The sequence below is a fragment of the Heloderma suspectum genome, chromosome 2 (assembly GCF_057233095.1).
Source record: "Heloderma suspectum isolate Gila_16-S chromosome 2, 16-S_ref, whole genome shotgun sequence".
Taxonomy (NCBI): Eukaryota; Metazoa; Chordata; class Lepidosauria; order Squamata; family Helodermatidae; genus Heloderma; species Heloderma suspectum.
Window position 1 is genome coordinate 273,087,179 of NC_139459.1, and position 16,245 is coordinate 273,103,423.

The window sequence follows — 16,245 nt, forward strand, 5'->3', positions numbered from 1 at the left end:
GAAAAAACTGTGATAAGGTTGCAAAGGACAGGAGAGGCCCTGGAGGAGGATGACATCATGTAAAGGACCCACAAACTACCATGAATGAGCAATCACATGCACACAATACAAGTCTCGTGTAGAAAGGCTCTCGGTCTCATCAACTTGCCTTGTCTGGGAGAAAGAGAGTAACAGTCATGTTTCAACTAGACCCTGACTATCTCCCTATCTTCAAGATTCAGCAAAATGCCTGGCTGCCAGCTTGGAGGCTATATCAGAAGGCATGGAGGCAGACTGGCAAACAACAGCAAAGACATGGGCTCCAATGAAAGATAACCATGCAAACCACCCTAATTCTTCTGGCTAGCCTAGGATAAATTAAGAATCTAGATGACTTTTAATCCCTTTTATATTAATAAATGAAATGGAATTCACAAAGCCCCCCTCTAGGTGATACCTTTAGAACCATTGTGGATCTCAGCTAAGTTTCACAGACACAATTTTGGAAAAATCCCATTACGCTTGCCTTGACTTTCCATTCATTGTATGAAAACATGGTGTGATGTTTATTTTATTAAAGTTATTAATAACTAGCATTGCTGTTGATCTTACAGAAGGTATATTGGAACAGTAATGTTAGCTCAATACAAAAAAGCAAAATAATGTTCAGCAATAGTATACCACGTGACTGGAAAGCTATTAGTAAGCAAGCTTGAGCTGTTACAAATGAGAGTTAGTGGGTATCCCCAGGAAAATTCAGTCTCATTAAACATAGCTGATTTGGACAGCCCAAATCAGATGCAAAGCCTTCTTGGATTACCAGTTAGTTTTATAAGCAAAGTCCTCCATGGATATGTGGGGGGGGGGGATGGTTGAATAAACCAAAGGCAATGACTATTGGACCTACTGAAATACAATCTGATTAGGTTATATTATCTTATGATCAGATCACCTGAGATCACAATGTAATTTTCTAGGCAAGGCAAGGGAGACAAAACAATCAAAGAAAAGTGGGAGAGGGTGAAGAGATGTAATATGGGAGAAAATATTTTTAAAAATCTTTGAAGTGCAATTATTGTTCACGAGTCATAAAGATTCAAACCTGAGCAAACTGAAACAAATGGAACAATTGGAAGTGGCGATATGAAAAGCAAGGCAGAGATGAAGAAATGCCCAGATGCTTGTAATGTTTCTCATTTGTATTTCTGGAATATCGCCTCCACAAGGCACAAGCCTTCATCTAAGACTGTTCTAAAAATCATTGTACTTACGGATTTGAATTATTTAAACATTAGAGCAATGTGTCAGCATTTGATGCTTATCACTAAAAGTTATTACCTGAACCAGGATTGGCATGGGCTAAGCCAGAGTTAGGAATTTGAGGAAGAGAACGATTGGCAAATATACCAAAATGTGCATCTAGCTGGGTTTTGATTTGTGTCATTGCTACTACTGCAGCTAATATCACAGCCACTACTTTATGCCAACAGCTCAGTGCAGAATGTAAAAATTATACATTATTTCCTCTGAACAATTAAGGGCAATTTCTGGAAGCAGAAAGAAAAGATCCCAGAAGAACAATGGTGACACAATCCTATGCATGTTCAGACAGGAAAAAAGTCTTAGGAGTTGAAGGACTTTTTTTTTGTCTACACATGCATAGGATTGCACCTTAAAACGGTTCATTGACAAGTGGAGGAAATGGGAGCCCAGCATCATTTCCAGAATATTAACGAATGTTACTTAGAAATGCTTCCTTTTGCAGATATGCTTCATTTCACAGATCTTGTATTCCTAGTTAGACCTGAATGCAATGATGTGGCTCTTATAGAGGAAAGATTCCATTCTCTCCTTCTGTTTCAGTAGGTGTTTGTTCAGGTTCTTCCTGTTTGTATAAGCTGCAAGGACAAGCACAGGTCTTTTTAGAGCTGGTAGTAAATAGGTACACAACACAGTTATTTTATTTTACTTCCTTAGGCATTTCATGCCCTGCTTTTCTACAGGAGTTTCCCAAACAGCTTCCAATACAAAAAGATAAATAATTAAAATTAACCATAGTTATAATAAAACAACCAGATCAGATAATATCCAGGTTAAAACAGTGGGGTCACATAACTAGAAGGAAATGAAGCAGAAGGCTCTCACCCAAGTTCCTTCTTAATCTGCTGTCTCAAAAGATACAAAAAATATACCAATTCAGTTCAGCGTACTTTAGGACAATATTGGTGCCAAGTGTGTAGACAGGACATGGCACTAATACTGGTGCCAAGCCTACTCTATAAATAGGTTGTGACATCGCTGGGGTCCTGCACAAGGCCCTGGGCCCTAGAGGTCACTGGGTAAACTAGGCTACTAGGTATCTAATGGCCCAGCCTGTCCACTGGATCCAGACTCACCATAAACTTATCCAAGTTAGGGTCATTGGAGAAATCCACAGTGGATTCAAATTAGTTAAGATTTCTATGCATCCAACCTGCTGATTCCACAGTGGACCAGCTTTTTCTGAGTTGCACAGATTCTGCAGACTTACAGACCTTTTTTTTTTTTTTACTTTTGGGGGAGGTTTGTACAAATGCACACTTGCACAGATGCACATTAATGCTAATGCACATTTGTTCTGTAAGTATTTTCTTGGACCTTGCAATTACATTTTGGTATAATATGGGCTGCGGGGAGTTTAAAGCTTAAGGGGTAAGAGATGGTTTTTATAGGGGGGTTAACGCTAATGTGTAACAGGACAAGTAGGGGAACAAAATCTACTGTATTAGAAGCTTGCTGATAAGAGATGTTTTGATAACCTTCCAACTTATCAACTGTGTCTTCCTTATAAGGAAACTGGGTAAAAATAAGTGGTCGTGGATAAGAACATGTTGTGGTTTGGGATTCCCCTGTCTGGAAATAAGGGGAAGACGAAAGGAGCTGTTGACCACATAAAAGGAGAACTTAGACTGTTTTGGAGTCAACACCTTACATCAAGGACAGAGGTGATGTTGGGGACAAAATGATGGATTTTCTGGGAATAGGATGACCTATAATGTGTCTAGGGATGGCGTGGGCAGCCGATTCTGTCCTAGAATCCAGTGGAACCCCCCTGCCCGCACCCCCGAGTCCCAGTCGCCAAGCCCCTGCCTCTGCTTACCCCCTGCCCTCACTCAGTGACCGGCCTGCATTCACCCCGGTGGCCTCGTCAAGCTCTGTGGTCACCATTTTTTGAAAAATAAAATGGCAATCGCAAAAAAGTGCATATTTGCACATGAGCAAAAATGTGCATTTGGGGAATGTGCATATTTGCATATGCAATAATATGCATTTCGCGCATACGCAAATATGTGCATTTCTGCAATCGCCATCTTATTTTTCAAAAAATGGCAACTGCGGAACTTGACGAGGCCGCTGGGGTGCATGCAGGCTCTCGCCGAGCATGGGAGAGACTTGAGTGCAGTCCAGGGACTGGCAAGCAGGGGCAGGGGCTGGGCGAGCACCCAGAGAACCCGGACAGAGGTGGGTTCACACATCCCTAGCTGTGACATAGACCAATAGAGGTAAAGATTTTACAATAAGTAATAAGGAGGTCACTGAATTTGAAAGAGTATTTAAGTTCATGCATAATGGGACAAGGGTGTCTTTATCCTGGTTACAGGACCTCCAATAGTGCTAATGCGCATTTGCAAACAGGAACAAAATTCTCATGCACAAAATCCAATTTCGACAATGTGCAGACTGCAGAATGAAAGATGCCTGACAAAACACAGGCATCCGCAAAACACAGATGGAATGGATTTAACAAAATCCCTACATCCCTAGTCCAAGTAATCCTCTGCTGAATTATACTGAACAGTATAATGACTGCATTGTAGAACAGCAGGGCTTTCCTTAAATATGTTTGGCTGTTCAGGTAAAGTGGGGTGATTACTCTTGAATCCAGCCAGAAAAGAAAACAGCAGGTATTTGAAGGAAATATTATATTTATTTAGGAAACATAACAATGAACATGTGGTCATTTTATAAACAACAGAAAATAATGTTTCTACCTAATAAACTGACCCAACTTATTGGACTACACTTTCCATTCACTATGTTGGCCATCAGCTTTTTTCCTTTCTAGGAAAGGGAAATGGGTGCAAAAGGAACATGAAAGTAAATACAACCAACAATGTTAGCACATTATATAAAATATAATTTGTCTCTTTTGCAATTTGACATAAAAAAGAGTTGGTTTGCAAACTAAACTCTAACCTTTTCATTTTGTCCAGTTGATACTTTCTCATTGCTTTACCTAGAGAAGAAACAAAGCTGGGTTATTTTTAATAAAAACATATTGGACAATAAGATACAGTTTAGTGAACAAACAGAACTTGCTAGACCACAATCTGCAACTCTGAGGAGTAGAAAACTTCCAGTATAACCAATTGAAATACCATAACAAGAATATTGGTGCGCACAACCAATATTTAGGCAGAAATTCTACCTTCTCTATGTCCTGTTGCCATTCCTGTGCACCAGGCCTTTCCAATATTGTACACAAAAAAAGCATTTTTAGTGGCTGCTCTACCCTTCTGAATTCCAATCTGTCTGTCTCTGGCCGCATCTATATGGCACTGCTTTGACTAGGGATGTACGAATCCCTTACCTTGTTCCGTTCCGGTGATCTGCGGTGGGGGGGAGGCGATCCGTCCCTCCCCCTGGAATTCTCCCCAGCTGGCTCCACTCTGCGGCAAAGCCACGGAGCCACTGGCTAGAGCCAGCCACAGCCGGACTTCCGGCCACTGCCGGGCTGCTGTGGCCGTCGTAGCGGCCTCCATTTGCATCCTTGCATTAGGCCATGATAGGCTACGTAAGTATTTACGTAGCCTATCACGGCAAAAGGCAGGGACACAAATGGCAGCTGCTACAACGGCCGCCATTTGCGGCCGCAACAGCCCGGCAGCGGCCAGAAGATGAGCCAGAGCCACCGCTGCCGCATCCACCGCTGCATCCGCCACCAGGTAGGTCCATCCCAGGGGGGATTTCGGGGGGTGGCGGGGGGGAGGCTGTTCCGCCACAGACTCCGGGGGGGGGGCGGATTCCAAAGAATCCGGCCTCACTGGAGTCCGTGGCTGATTTCTCCGACATCTCTAGCTTTGACCCCACCCCCAGCCCATCACAACTGCACAGCAATGTGGCTTCAAGTCAGCATGCCCTGCAATACACTCACGATGTACTGCACACTTCCCGTACAGACTCGCCATGCCCTCTTTTTTTGGCCATTATACTGAAATGTGCAGCTCTGTCAGTGTGGGGGTATGAGACTTCAGTGGCTGTTTTGTATTTGAGGGGCTCTGCTGTGTCTTTCCGTCCCTTTTTAGGTAAAAAGTTAGTGTTTTCTGCGCCTTCATTTCCGCACCACAGTTCATCAGTTCCCCAGCCCCAGACTCTCATGATTGTTCGCACTCACAAGCGTAAGCGCTATGTACCTAGCCATCACTCCAAAATGGTGGCTGGAGTGATGTTGGTCCTTCCCCAAGACCCCCACCCCGGCCCTTGAGTACTGAGTCCACAACCACCGCGAAGATACGAAGCTGCAAAACTGTGCGAAAGTGTGATTAAATAGATGAAAACGCCTCTGTAACTGTGCAGCTGCGAAGCGATGGGGAGAGTAAAAGGGCTTCACAGAGTGACGCAGGCATTATACACGCCTACACCACACCCACTGCAAAATGCAAAGTCAGTTCTGGGAAGGAACAGACAGCCCGCAACCATGGGGAAACCCACAGCAAACCCAAAAAATCACAGTAAAACGACTCCATGGAACTCCGCATTTCCCAGGCGAAAACCACGGATGGCTGCAAAGTGGTGACTGCGTCATCTATCATGAGGGACCTCAACTTGCACCTGCCCTAGAGTAAAAGCCCGGTGTAGATGGGGCTTCTGTCTCTGTCTTTCTTTCTATGGAGACTCATCACTTTCTGACAGCTTGCAGATCGTTCAAAGGGTGTTTCCATTCATGGAATTTTATTGGCACGGGGTGGACTGTCCAGATGTCATTGTCTTCTAGTTGTAGCCCTCCCGTGCTTTCCCACTGCTTCTTCTGTCTTTTTTATTACCAGAAAAAAATCCATTAAGAAAAAAGACAGAATAGCTGCACAATGCCTTCTGGTAGTACAAGGAGCCCTCTGTCTGGAAGCTGACAAAGACTATGAGTAGCTTCAAATGGCCTTGTAGGCCCCTTCCAACCCTACTATTCTATGATTCTATGAACTCAGTCCCTGGGCTCTCCACCCTCACCCCAGAAGTAGGCAGGAACTTCCCACCAAGTCTAGCTGTTATCACTTTCCTGATTAACAAAGGCCGAGCCTGGCCTTTAGCACCAGGACCAAGGAACTACACCAATAACACATTTACAGGTGGTGATATCATGCGTGAGAGCAAGGCCCAGCTTCATGGTGGAAAGAGCTGGCCTGTATTCTTGACAAGTGGTTTTACGCAACAGAAAGTAAGAAAGAAAATCAAACATCAGTTATCTCAAATTATGCTATATTAAATGAACAATAACTCTCAATATCTAAACTGTATCTATTCTTCATACGGTCTACAAAGGGAGTACATCCTAAATCCTATAAATCCCAAAAGGTCTCCTTGGGTTTCCTGGCAGTTCTATTTGTGGGATTATCCTGTGATGGCTGTTTCACACAAGGGGATGTCACTTGATGCGATAATCAGTGAGTTATGAACATGCATGTGCAAACCAGCACATGAACCAGCTCCCAGTGTTAATTCTGTTTCTTTCCTCTATTTTTCACATCCATCTCTGAGTTGAAGGCTCGCTCCTCTGCCTTGCTTCATGAATCGCTCTCTTCTCCAGCACTAGAGAGCCTGCACAATCTTCCACACACACCCAGCAAAAAAAAAAGGGGGGGCAGTGGTTGGAGAACTGGAGAAAAGAAGATTATGATGTGACTGCATAATTGCTGGATTAGGAGGGGGTAGTTTTGCTAACGTTCTAGGCCTAGTTATTAGGGGAAAGTTACAGAAGGTTCTTCAATAAAAAGCATTATTTAAAACAGAGCACAAATCACAAAGAGCACAGAGCACAAATTCTGTACTTACGTTTTACTAGCAATCCTACTAGCACCAAGAGAGGAACAGACAGCACAGTAGCACAAGGAATCAGCACTAGATAATTCTGACAGGGGGGGAACAAACAGAAAAGGTATTTAAACCTGTTATTATGACTCAGTTTAAGCTTGACAACAGATGAGCACATCTGGACTCAGTATACAGGGACTGAAGCTCCAGTTGGTGGATCTAAAGCAGGGGTGAAGAACCTGTGGCTCTCCAGATGTTTTTGGACTGCAATCCCTGACCAGTGCCGACACTGACTGAGGCTGATGGGAATTGCAGTCTAAAAACAACTGGAAGGTTTCCCCACCCTGGGCTAAAGGAATGGTGGCGGGGGGGATGAATCAGGGCATTTCTCTTGACCTTGAAGCTGAAATCCAGCCCACTCCAACATCACCTACATCAGACCCCCCGCCTCCCGGTCCTTGACAGGAGAGCTCAGCTCTAGAGAGATCAATACTGGAATACTAACACCTGGGCTTGGACAAGCCTTGAGTGGAGCTCTGTTTCGCCTGAATCGGAGCACATTTCCCAGGGGGCGGGTCAAAATTATTCATCTCTTTTTGTGGATGGAGGTGAACAGTCTTCTCCCCCACCCCACCCCTTTTTCTTTACCTTTAAACATTGCTGCCTTTTTGTTGTTTGTTGTTGTAAAAGGTCACATGTAAAATGTGCCAGCCTTCTGCAGAACCACGGGGGGGGGGGTGTGTGCACATACACAATGCCACAAGTGGCAATTTTAAATCGCAAAGAAAAGAAAGGGGTGGGGAGAAACCTGCCACTGCTGCTCCCATCATGGTAAGCCCTTGCGTGCCCCCTTCTTCCTGACCCAAAAGAAGGTGAATCATTTTGCTTGATCCCCCCAAATCCGTTGCTTCCACCACAGCCAGGGAATGCAGTACAGATGTGTGTACTGAAGCCTCAACTTTTCAGAGTGGGATGGGAGGTGGGAATACTCAATCTTTCCCCTAGGCTAATTGTCCCGCTCCAGATCTCCTGCTTTTCCTTGTGTGTATGTATTTGAAAAGCATGAATAATGATAGCATATACTTTGAAGGAACCAACCTACAACAAAAGCCCCATATGTTACTTGGGCTAGACCTACACTAGTGCTTTTATCAGTATTGAAGTGCGCTGATACCTGTTGGGGCACATTACACATTCTGTATACTGCTTTTCTGGCGTTATTTCCCACTTTTTATTCCACATTATCCAAAATAACGCAACAGATGTCATAGTGTGTGCTGTGAAGTATTAAATGTGCAAGAGGGATATAGCATCACCACGATGGGATTGTATCAACATGACATGAGGTGTAGATCTGGCCTTGGAGAGAGGTTATCGTGTCACAACCGGTTTCACAATACCTTTTTAAAAAAATCCAAAATGTTTGTGGTTTTGCCTAAGAAATTAAAAAGAAATGATCACAAATCATGAACATGTTTTATTGCTTATATAATACCTTTCCTATGAGATATGATACAATAAAATTAGTTGGATAGAAGAGGAGAAAATGAGGTTGGTTGGGTTTTTGTAGTGGTGGCCATCTTGATGATGTCATAACAGCTATAAGTCACATATGAGAGTGGCAGCATGGATATTCTGCAACTACAGAGGATAATGGGTCAAATGAAACCATTCATACATATGTTACCTTGTGCAGAATAGCCTCCTATGGAATTCGTGGAGCACAGGCCTTTTTGGCCCTTAGGAGCTGCAGGAGGGAATTTAAGGATTTTCCTCTCAGGAGACTGGGACAGAACTTGACGAAGAGTTGTTTGAAGGGATTAGAGATGAAAGAGAGACTGCTAGATCTACACTACTGCTTTATAGCGGTATTGAAGTACACTGATAACTGTTGGGGCACATCACACATTCGATATACCGCTTTTGAAGTGATATTTCCTGCTTTTTATTCTACATTATCCAATCTACCATAACAAGTGTCATTGTGTGTCCTATGAGGTATAAATGTGCAAGAGGGATATAGCGTTATCGTGATGGGATCATAATGATATGACACAAGGCGTAGATCTGGCCTGAAGATGGAACTACACATTACATTAATAAGTTAGTGTGTAGCTCCCTCTCTTGTAACTGTTTGATCAAAAGTAAACATGTGGGCCCCCAATATGGATTGAGTCTACCCTACATGAGGTGGGAGGTTTAATCCTTCCCTCCACAGCTGCTTCCCTCCAGAAATCCCCCCCTCATGCCTGCACAGCAGTAAGAGGAGGAGGAGGAGGAAAAAAAGCTACCATTAGCACCAACAGAGGCTTTTATTTTTATGGCTGCTACACCAAGGGCAAGGAAGCACAGATTAAAGCCCCTGGCTAAGGGATTCTGGGTCATGACTCACCCTCTTAAACTCCCCCCCCCCCGCAGGTGTGTGGCCTGCTGTGCTTCACTGCTTTAAGACATTTCCCAGGTCCGTGGCCTGGGATTTACTGACTAGAATTTTACAAGTCCATGTTGAGCTCCTCCACCTTATCTCCCTTGTGCTTCACTGCTTTAAGACATTTTCTCCCAGCACCTGGTCTGGGATGTGGGCTGGAGAAAACAACTCAAAGCCTCTGAGTGCCAGGAAGTATGAGGAGGAAGAGGGTCATGTTTTGCTCCTCTCCCTTGCACTCTCCGTTTTGTGTAAGTTAAAAACCACCCACCCCTGGCTTTATAGACAAACTGAAGAGCATGTGTTTAATAAACACACACAGACATCAGGTTTGGCCTTCAGAATCCAGTTATATCTACCAGTCCATCAGAGTAATAGAGTCATTCTGTCATTCTTTTGTTTAATTTTGTTTTAAGATCCTTGCTGTGGACTGGTATTGAAATTTAAAAAGTAAAATAATAAAATATAAGCGCAGTGCTCAACACATACTGGATGCTGCTGCTTTTGCCCAGTCAAAAGAAATAACCATTTGAAAGATTGCATTGCTCCAAAATGTCTGTATATTGGACTAATAGGGTTGCAATATCACATTTGGCATAAGGAATTTACACAGGCGGATGATGCGTGCACATTATCTCTACAGGCATTAGATCTTTGCATATTTTCTGAGAAAAGAGTTGTCATCAAAACAAGTAAGCAGAAGGAAAGGAAATAGCGCCTGATTTCTTCAGTTTTAATGCCACCAATCTGAGATGGGGAAGGTGATTTAAGCATCTGTGTTTCAGGGTAACTGACCCTTTGTAAACATGCTTTGCTAACTAGTTCTTCATTTGGGTTTGGTAAAATTGAACTAAGCCTGGAAGAAATACTCTGAAGCTGCACAAAATGAAGTTGTTTCCTGTTTTTGCCATCAAGCTATGTTAGCTCGTTACGGTAAAACATAAAAATACCTCAGTCCAGGGTAAAGCTGAACATGCTGAAGGGTGCAACTAGCTGTGAGGGCTGGTTGCACAATCTACAATTCATTTTGAATCCCTATAAAGTGGAGAGTGGGGCTAGAGGGATATTTAAAATGCAGCACTGCTGGCAAGAGAAGAATCATTTTTCCACTGCCTGTGCTTTTCTTCATGAAACTGCTTCTCCCACCTAGGGCTCTTTCACACCAAGCTTTTATCCTGCAGTTGAGATTGCTCCTTCATGGAAGTTTGTGAGCTCATGATGCCGTGATCACTCAAGGCGTCTCCTGCACTAAATGCTCTTTGTTCTCCTCCCCGGCCTGTCCATATACAACGGTGTTTGTATTTCTCTCCTGTCCAATCACAGCTCTTGATGGCCCGATATTGTCTTCCAGCTACTGATCACATAGCTTTCTCAGCACTCAGTGTTTCCTCAGCAACAAGCAAAGGGCTGGATGTGCATGCACTTGTCTGATCAAAGATTCGAAGATTTGAAGCTTCAAAGATTCGAAGAGTCAAAGATTTGAAGCTTCAAATCTTCAAATTTTTGAATCTTTGAAGAACATGCCTGAATTAGAAAAAAAAAATCACGGAGAAGCCATGATTCTTTGAAGATAACGCCTTAATTTTTTAAAAAAATCCAAAGCAGGGGATAGAAGGGGGTAAAACTTAGTCTCATTTGAAGGGATAAAACAGCCCCCTGCTCATTGCAGGAAGCCTGATTCCCAGGCGGTCGCCCACCCAACTGCTGACCGGGGCCAACTCTGCTTAGCTTCTGAGATCAGACAAGCGCAAGCACATCCAGCCCTTTGCTTGTTGCTGAGGAAACATTGAGTGCTGAGGAAGCTATGCGATCAGTAGCCAGAAGACGACATGGGGCCGTCAAGGGCTGTGAGCATGGTGGGCATGGAATCAGCAGAAACAGGAAGAGTTTCTGATCCTCCAATGAGAGCCTCCATCTTTAAGAGCAGGAAAACAGCACAGCGCTCAAGTGTGAACCGAGCCCGTGCATTCGACGAAGGACTGCAACGGGGAAAATGGATGAGTGTGGATAATCACGTTTTAATGTGAGAGCATTTAACCCGACAGGACACTGAATTCATTGTGATGGCAGGTGCAGTGTAGATCAGCCCTAAGATACAGGGAGAAGAAGGGGGAAGGGGGTGGGGGTGGAGGAAAAGGAAGCATGTGAAAAAGGGAGTCATTGTGATCCTGCATTTAAAACGGAAGCAGAAAGCCCCATTTTAAATGCAGAATTTTAGGCTGGTGTAGAGATGCCCCTAGTTTTTGAGAGGGAGTTACTTCCAGTCATACAGCTCCACTAGGAGAAAAACTAGGATGGCCATATTGTAACGGACAGATTTCTGTTCTTGTAGATTGTATGCTTATTTCAAAGGCCTGTATTTATTTCCACTGATGGTGATATTTCACCTATTCTTGTGATAAATAAAATTAGTTATATTAGAAGGCCACATGGCCACTTGTAAACCATTCATTTTGCTATCTATATGACTACCAGAATCTCTCACTTGTAACCATTAACTTGCAATCTAATGCTCACCCCGAGACTGCTGAATGAACTCTTCCAGAGGACACTATCTTTTTGCTTTTAAAATGATAAACTGTATCCTGCTTGAATTATTTGGTCTAACATCCTTCTGTAATGTTTAGGGACATGAGAGTGTTTGTGTGTGTGGTTTCTCTCCTTACAGGGAAGACCATAAGTATTGGGAGGGGGACGAGTGTGAAGACATCTATCAAGCCATCAAAGCAACAAGATTTAGGACATTGCCAAATGAACAGAAGATGAGGAAGGGGCCGTGACTCAGGGCAGTAAAGTTGCAACTTCAATAAGGGGCCTAAGATGCAGCCCAGGTTGGTCTTGGGAGATCAGATGAGGCATCAGAAGGCTGCAACATTGTAAAAGGACAACAACTCTCAGGAACCCGTTCTAGATGAGTACAATTTGTTCATTTAGAAAGAAAGCAATGGAAGAGGCCCCTAAGTGAAGCCTCCCTTCTCCTGGAAAGTATAAGCACCCAGAAGCAGGTTTGAGATAAGGCAGACCCTAAGGACAATGACGCGCGCTAGTTACAACTGCTGTCCTACATCCCTATGCTACACCCTGGCCTGGCCAGCTTGGGTTGTACATGTGTGTAAGTATGAATGGATAGTTAAATGAAATTATTATATTTCCCTTCCTGGTTGTGGGTGGCATTCCCACATCATCTGCTGTCTTGGTAATGAAGCTTTACATTTGTAGCTTTGGTGTGCTCTTTTCAACTCCACCCTTATAAGGTCCTGGGAACTTCAGCCTGATCAATGGCAATTTCTGATTTGGTAAAAATCCTGTCACAATATGTCTTCCTTTACAGAAGACAGTTGTGCATTTGAAGGTTGTCAGAGGACCGTTCACTATTTGAAGGCATCCTCTTGACAAGCTGTCTTGTTCCATTGTGGTTTCATGGTAAAGAACCACAAGAACGGTTGCCCATCGACAGCTAGCGTCTGGGCTGCGGACTGAACAGGCAGGCCCACAGGTCACCTGGTCACAGTCTTCCATGCTATGGTGCAATGTACTGTATTTCTATTTAAATTGTAATAGCTATTTCTAAATTTGCATCTATTCACATACATTTGCATATGTCTTCTTTGTTCATGTGCAGCCACCCTAAGAAATACAGCAGCAGAGGAGAACCAAGTTCAAGGGGGAATATCTGGGCAGGGAAAAGGTTGGCCTCCCCTCTTCCACCCACACATGTTGCATTTTAAACCACCGTTCCAGATCACGAGGAGAGCCCCCATGGCTACAGGAGGCTCTCCTCTTCAGAAAGTTGCCCTCCATGAGTAGAGGGCAACAAAAGCAACAATGGAGGGGGGGCAGGGCTAGCACATGCCCCCTCCTCCCACGTTTAGTATACTCAGATGTAGAATGCCTGAATAGGGCTTCTGCTTTATAGAGAATCCAAATTATGCCACACAGGTTTGCCACAGTCATTTCTAGTTCAACTGTCTGTATTTGTTGTGGTAAAAATAAAAATAAAAAGTATGACCTTTAGATATTCATTTGTTGTGGTATGTTGGAAAGAGCCTGCTTTCTTAGTGCTGTGTACATTACATTTTTAGCAAATGTGTATGCTAAAAAATATACTGCTATCCCAAATTCATGTTTCACAGCAGGGGTGGGCAACTTTTGGCCCTGCAGATGTTTTGCTTACAACTCGGCTTGGACAGCATGGAGGAAGATGGAGAGGAGAAGCCCCCAAAGGCCTCTGTCTGAGTCCGGTGCACAGCATTGCCGCTTGTCCAGCGGAGGAGAGGAGTCCCTGCACACACACAGCCTGGGAAAGGCCCCCAAGTGGCCTCCATGGTGGTGCCTGGAGCTAAAGTGGCTCCTGCTTGAAAAATGGTGTAGATCCCTGCCCTGAATGGAAGCAATCCAAATGACGGCAGTGGTGCATTCAGGGCAGGACATCCAGGACCCACTAGGCAGAATGAGCAGGAGCTGGTTTACCACATTTTGAAGTCAGTGAAGTAATATGCATTGCTATGTAAAGAGGGGCATGGGGGAGGATAAGGCCATTACATTCAGAGTCTTGAAATTACTACCTAAAAGCCAATTGTAAGTGATTCATATCTTACTTGATCCAATGTAGCCATTTTCAATCCACTTTTCCTGAGACTAGTTGGTAAATGATATTGGCTGATAGAGGTGCAGTTATTGGAAAAACAATGAATATAGACATAGAAGGTAGGGTCATTGTTTGAACATTAGCAGTTGATGTAGAAGCAGAATCAGTTAAGAAAAGAGGAGTTATTGGGGAGTAACTGTGGTTGTTAGAGGAGCTGTCATACTTGTGATAATCCCAGAAGACACAGTAGTCATATATCGGGGTGAGGTTGTTGCTGTAACAACAACAAAAATATAACATGTAACAAATGTTATATAACAAAAAAGTATATATCAGAACCATATCTATAGAACTGGAAAAAAGCAAGCAACAAAATTGACAATTCAGACAAAACAATACATTTTATATTATAATAGATAAGTCAGAAGGAAAATGTTTAGGGTGCAATCCTATGCTTGTTTAGACAGAAAAAAAAACCTCCCCAGACTCCCAGCATTCTTGGGGCTTGGGAATGCTGGGAGTGGTAGGACTTTCTTCTAAATATGCATAGGATTGTGCCCTTAGAAACTGGCTCATAAACACAAGGTCATGACTTGCAGCCCAGAAAACTTTGGTTATGGGATATTTTAAAATGTAATAAATAAATAAAATGTTTATCTAGGCTAGGAAATTAAATCAAATAATATGGTGCTGAATTAATATACAGCACACTCACTCCAACTTATTACTTCTTTGTACTGTGTTATTGCCAGGTGTAAATCTTATCTACACTAATATAAATTAGTGCTGCGCCACATTTGCATACGGTTGAATTGTCAGCACAAATGTTGCTGGTTCAAAGGAGTTGAAAATATTAAATCCCCTGCCTGCCATACTTCTGTACATTCTTCATGTCTGTTTGTAGCCATTGTTCCTCATCTGCTATTGCTTGGGTACTATTTTTTAATTAAATGGGCATTTCACTGCATGATTCCAGCCAATCAGGGATTATGATTCCATGGCATCACACAGCCAATCTGATTTGGATATTTAAAAATTTCATGGGGAGGCAGAAGAGGGAACACATCTCCTTAGCTCAGGCAACTAAGCTAATGCTCCCTGTTTTGCCACAGTGCATGACTGGACTGGACCAATGGTCTGCTTGCCACAGCAGTGGGGATGCATTCCCTCTTTCCTTCCCCTTGTGACAGTTTTGCACTCTTTCACAACAGCTGCAAGAAATCCCAAAAAAGGGAAGCTGTTTCAGGAGGGCAAAAGTGTTCATGGAAAGTGCTGCTCCCCATTTTGGTATTGTACCAATATGATATGGCAGGGGGCTTCATTTATTGAGACTGAGAGATGAAAATGGAGTATTGATGATCTTTTAGTCATTCCTCATGATGACTGATCTTACTTGTGTGCTCATAAGTGTTTATTAGTTGGTAACATACAACCAGAGGAGCTTATACCAGCCTTCCCCAAGCCGGTGTCCTCCAGATGTGTTGGATTACAACTCCCATTGTTCCCGAGCTGGAGAATGATGGGAATTGTAGCCCAAGACATAACCAGACTTGGTGAAGGCTGGCTTATACAGTGCCCAATACCAAATATTCAAAGAGAAAATTCACACTGCCAGGGCTAGCCCTCCCATGAAACAGGGTGAGGTGCCCACATCAGGCGGTAAAGTGGGAGGAGCAGTGAATTGTCCAGCTCCCCCCAGCCCCCATCAGGAGAGCTCACAGCTCTTCCCCACTGCCTCCAGCGAATGTCTTGGAGCCCCAACAGCCCTTACCTGAGGTGGTGCAATTTTCAGCATATTCAGTCTCCTCAAAGCTCAGCAGTGTAGTAGGGAGGGATGTAGCTATGGAACAAAACACAAAATGAAGGAAAGGAAATGCAATGCCTGAAAATCTTAACTTTCAAATAAAGTCAAATGCATTTTAAAAAAAAACACAACTCTTAAGGTCTACAATGATCTCTGCTATAAGATAAATGTAGGTGGAACTGTGAGTCATAATTAGATGTTTTATTTAATTTTGGCACCATATGGTAATGGCAGTTCTGAAAGTTACATATATAACCTTCTGTGGAAAAGAGCATAGGGAAACATTATGGCTGAATCTATACACAGCAGGTGTATACATGACACCAATGGGCACCAACAGTTATGATAACGGTATGATAATGGTATAACTGCTATGTGTAGATT

General features: G+C 43.3%; 1 protein-coding gene across 1 annotated transcript in view; it reads right to left on the reverse strand.

Annotated features, from left to right (window-relative positions):
- Window positions 1–532: 532 nt before the first annotated feature.
- The window catches only part of LOC146354569 (uncharacterized), a 65,648-nt gene continuing 49,935 nt past the window's right edge, over window positions 533–16,245 (reverse strand). The window contains exons 11-16 of the mRNA XM_084829812.1: window positions 15,829–15,897; window positions 14,281–14,331; window positions 8,445–8,479; window positions 7,066–7,141; window positions 4,216–4,255; window positions 533–1,877 (exon numbers count right to left, since the gene is read on the reverse strand). Of these exons, the coding sequence (XP_084685938.1) occupies window positions 1,805–1,877; window positions 4,216–4,255; window positions 7,066–7,141; window positions 8,445–8,479; window positions 14,281–14,331; window positions 15,829–15,897 (344 nt within the window). The 3' untranslated portion in view covers window positions 533–1,804. The remainder of the gene's footprint in view (window positions 1,878–4,215; window positions 4,256–7,065; window positions 7,142–8,444; window positions 8,480–14,280; window positions 14,332–15,828; window positions 15,898–16,245) is intronic.